The following is a 4,436-nucleotide window of genomic DNA, read 5'->3' as shown; positions in this document are numbered from 1 at the left end:
GCCTGCTTCCCAGGCCCCGCTCCCCGCCCCGCGCGCAGGCGCAGGGCCGCGTTTCGGGTCCTCCCTTTTTCGAGATTTGAGTTTTCCCCAACCGAGAGAGAGAGAGAGACAGAGAGAGAGAGAGAGAGAGCGCGAGTGAGCGCGAGCAGATACCCGGATGCTGATTGCTGGCTTTTTCGCGCCAATACTGGAAGTTCTCACAACAACCTTGCGAGGTGGGTACTGGCGTCCCCCCAGGCTCCAAATCGGCGCTGCAGCGTCACCCTCACTGCCACATGCTGCCTGTATCGTAGGGGTCCTAAGCTGGTGTCCGGGAGCTTGAAGCGGAGCGTGTGACGCGTTCTCCACTTCGGCTCTTTCGGCTTGGTCTTTAGTTTCTCTACCCTCGGTCAGCGATTACGTAAGCCACAGAGCACAGTGGCCCCCTTACCTGTGACTTCGTCGCCACTGGAAAGGGACATATCGTTTCAGATCATGCAGCTTTTCTGGTAGAGGTCTACATTTTAAATGAACTGAATTGCAAGGTCTACTAGCAGGCCAAGTAAGTAATTTGAAGTTACTTCGGTTTTCCGGCCTTCTGGTAGACGTTGTAATTTAATGTGTCACTCCAGAAGCACGAACGCCATGTCATACATTCTCAAGAAAACAAATACTGCCTAGGGTGATCTTTGTTCCTTGAAGAGAGACAGGTACCCCCAAGAGGGTCTTCGCCCCGTGATCCATCCCCTGCATCAGTCAGCTAGGGTCATGGGCACTTGTACTCTCCCAGTCTGCACAGAGAGCCCTTGGGATGAGGGCCTGGAACCTTCCCATGTGGCCTCGGAATCCTGGAGGGTCAGCCTGTGCCGCTGAAGCTGGCCTTAAAGAGATTTTAATAATGGGAAACTTCAGCAGGTGGACTGGAAACCTATTCAGGGATCATCTCTTCGTGTAACCAAACCTGTGCTATTGGTGACAACATCATTTGTTAATAAACTTCCAAGGTTTTATGCTAAAAAAGATATTTAATAACCATCTTTAGACATACTGTTTACTTTGTAACTGTGTTAATGCAGTTGGAAGGGTTCCAGAAAGGTGGAGGAGGCCTATGGCACAGAACAAGAGCCCCCACTGTGGGGCCATGCCACAAACTACCCTAGTGACTTTGGCCAGGCATATCACCTCTCTGGCCCCAGGTCCCTCCTGTGTGAAATAAGGAAGCTGAATGTTGCTTTCCAAAGGCCTTGCCTGAACTCAGCATTTCTCTTCCCCAAATTCAAGACCACTGTGGTGGTTCTACACTGCTTGGGCATTCAGTAGCCCAGGTCGACCTCACCTACTAAGGTATCTCCCTATTTTATTTTTTCTTTTAAGAGATTTTTGCATTAGGGCATGGGCAGTTGCCAGAGAAAGAGACAGAGACACTGAGCGGGAAAGTGAGAAATCACCCCCAGGGGGATGGCCTTGCCGCCATCCGTTCCCTTCCATTCTGCTCTTGAGATCTTGGGCAGGCACTCACATGCAGCTGGTGTGAGTTTCAAGCTACCAGGTCTAGGACTTGAATTGTGGTCAGCTATGTGGCAGTCCAGCGGCGAAACGCTATGCCATCTCCTGGCCCCAGTATCTCCCCTATTCTGCAGGGAGTGAGGAGAGTGATGGCAGACACAGCAAGCAGTTGTCATGAGTGCACCTTCAGCCCCTGGGGATGACAGTGGCTCCCTGAGCCAGGAGTCATACTTCTGGGCCTGCCCCGACAGACCCTGACCTGGGGGCCAGTGCTGCTGAGCCTTTGACTTCATGTGTCAGGTGCTGGGAGAAGCTGCACCAAACTCTGAGTGTCATGTGACGGTGGCACCAGCTTGCCTTTCCTGGGCACTGGGGAGTTGGTCTGATGACAGGTCACTTGGACCTTGTGCTTGGGCTCAGGTAAATCCTGCCCCCTCAGCAGGGAAGAGTCACTTCCCATGCCCTTCCTGGATTTCCTGCTCTGTCAAGGTGACGGTGTTTGGCTCCTGTCCCCATCTCTCCACTCTGCCAGCTCAGGTGATTGCAGGGAAGCACCCCAAAAGACCAGGCAGGGCCTCAGCTGGTGACCCAGCTGGAGTCAGGAGCTACACGGGGAAGTGCTTGCAAAGAAGAGGCAGTGCCAGCCCTAGAGACAGGCTGGAGGATAGCTGAGCCTGGTGACTTAGCAGACTAGATGAAGCTGGCACCTGAACTCTGCCCAAGAGGTTGAGACCTGGTCCTGCACAGAGCAGAGAGCCAGTCACTACTGAAGTGTGTGAGTGATGCCATCCAATCCAGAGCTCATTGAGGCTGGTGCTGGGGGCTGCTCTGTGCAAAGCACACTGTGTGGGTCTGTGGTGGCAGACCCAGAGGCTCCTTAGCCAGGAAGGAAGAGTGGGAAGAGGCCTGAGAGGAGAGAGGCTGTAGCTCTCTCCTGGAAATACTGAGCTTGAGAAGGCAGCAGGATGATGACCTGTCTGTCCCTCCTCAGCAGCAGATCCCCAAGACCAGAAAGCTCTGCAGGAGGCCCAGCAGCCCCCTTCCCAGAGGATACAGGTGGGCCTCCAGAGAAAGCAAATGGAACTGGCAAGAAAGGATGGAGGTACTTCGTGTGCTAAGATGATCTCACTGGAATTCAGACCCTGCCCTAGCCCTTGAGGCCTCAACTGCAGGAGGTGCTGGCTGAGCTTCTGGGGTGTAGCTGGGAACATAAGAACTCGAGGCCACAGGGCTGCCACAGTGTCACATCTTCACCTGGTGGACATGTGACGGAGACCCTGACGAACTGGAGGAAGAGGATGCTGGTATTCAGGGTGCTTCTCTCGTTCTTTCATGTGCACACGTGTTCACTATCATGAATCAGAAACACACACATTTTTTCTTTTAAAGAATTATTTAACTTTCTTTCTTTCTTTCTTTTAATTTGACCAGAGAGGGTCAGAGTGAGAGAGAGAGAGGGAAAGTGAGAATGCAAGCCGCCAGGTCCAGGACTCAAACTGCAGTTGGCCATGTGGGAGTCCAACACCCTTAACCACTATGCCACATGCCAGCCCCCAAACAAACTTTATTTATTTATTTATTTATTTTGAAGAGGTTTTTGCTATAGGGCACATGTGCTCACAAGAGAGACAGAGACAGAAAGCAAGAAATGACCCCCAGGGGGGATAGCCACACCGCAATCCCTTCTCCTCTATTCTCTCAGGATCTTGGGCACACATGCACATATACCCGGCATGAGTTTAAGCCACAGAGTCCAGGACTCAAACCGTGGTCAACTACATGGGAGTCCAGTGACATAACTATTACATTAACTGCTGGTCCCCAAACTTTAAAAAAAAATAGTAAATGGTGCTAATTGGTCTACATATATGAGAATGCATTGTGACCAGCTGGTGGTGTAATGGTAGTGCACTGGACTCCCACGTAGTTGACTGCGGTTCAAATCCTAGACCCAGAGGCTTGAACTCAGGCCGGGCGCATGTGCGTACATACCCAAAATCCCGAGAGGACAATGGAGGAGAAGGGATTGTGGCGTAGTCATTCCCCCCAGGGGGTGATATCTCACTTTATGTCTCTCTTTCCAGTGAGCACACGCATCCTATACCAAAAATCTTTCTATAAAAATAAAATCCATTTGGGGCCGGCAGGTGGCATGGTGGTGAAAGGCGCTGGATTCCCACATGGCTAACCTTGGTTCAAGTCCCAAACCTGGCGGCTTGCTTTCTGTCTCCCCCCTTCCCCTTGCTCTGTACCTCTCTGGTCAAATTAAAATAAATAAATAAAGTTAAATACTTTTTTTTCTTTTTTTGGGGGATGTTTTTGCTATAGGGCACGTGCGCTCACCAGAAAGACAGAGAGAGACAGAGAGACAGAAAGCGAGAAAACATTCCCCCAGGGGGGGATGGCCATGCCGCAATCCCTTCTCCTCCATTCTCCTCTCGGGATCTTGGGCACGCACGCACACGCGCCCAGCGTGAGTTTAAGCCACTGGGTCTGGGACTCGAACCGCGGTCAGCTACATGGGAGTCCAGTGACATAGTCATTATGCCAACTGCTGGTCCCCTAAATAAAATATTTTTAAAAATCTGTTTAATCCACCTAGCAGCCCTGCAGGGAAGGTACTAGTAACATCCTCCTTTTCCAGGTGAGCAAACTGAAGCCCAGAATGGTTAAGGCCCAAGATGTAAGTGGAAGAACCAAGGTTTGAACATGGATAATCAGGCCTCACAGCACAGGGACTGGAAGCCCAACGTTCTCTGCCCCCATGCCCAGCCGCCTGCTCGTCCTCTTGGCTTTGAGTCCTCAGAGCCATTGACCCTTCTCCCTTCCATAGTCATACATTTGCACTGCGAGGCTAACTCATACTGCTGCCAGCCCCATAGCAGTTGAGTCGTTGGTGATTCAATTTTGTCTCTGGTTTTGTGACCACAGGAAATGGAAGGTTTTATCGT

At 51.4% G+C, this 4,436-nt stretch overlaps 1 protein-coding gene across 1 annotated transcript in view; it reads left to right on the top strand.

The window, feature by feature from the left end:
- The first annotated feature begins 20 nt into the window (after positions 1–20).
- Positions 21–4,436, top strand: part of TMEM187 (transmembrane protein 187) — a 6,145-nt gene continuing 1,729 nt past the window's right edge. Inside the window, 1 exon segment of the mRNA XM_006166679.3 lies at positions 21–215. Coding sequence (XP_006166741.1) covers positions 158–215 — 58 coding nt within the window. The 5' untranslated portion in view covers positions 21–157.

Source organism: Tupaia chinensis, unplaced genomic scaffold (genome assembly GCF_000334495.1).
Source record: "Tupaia chinensis unplaced genomic scaffold, TupChi_1.0 Scaffold144326_1, whole genome shotgun sequence".
NCBI lineage: Eukaryota > Metazoa > Chordata > Mammalia > Scandentia > Tupaiidae > Tupaia > Tupaia belangeri.
The sequence above is the reverse complement of the archived record's forward strand: the minus strand, read 5'-3'. Positions and strand labels throughout refer to the sequence as shown.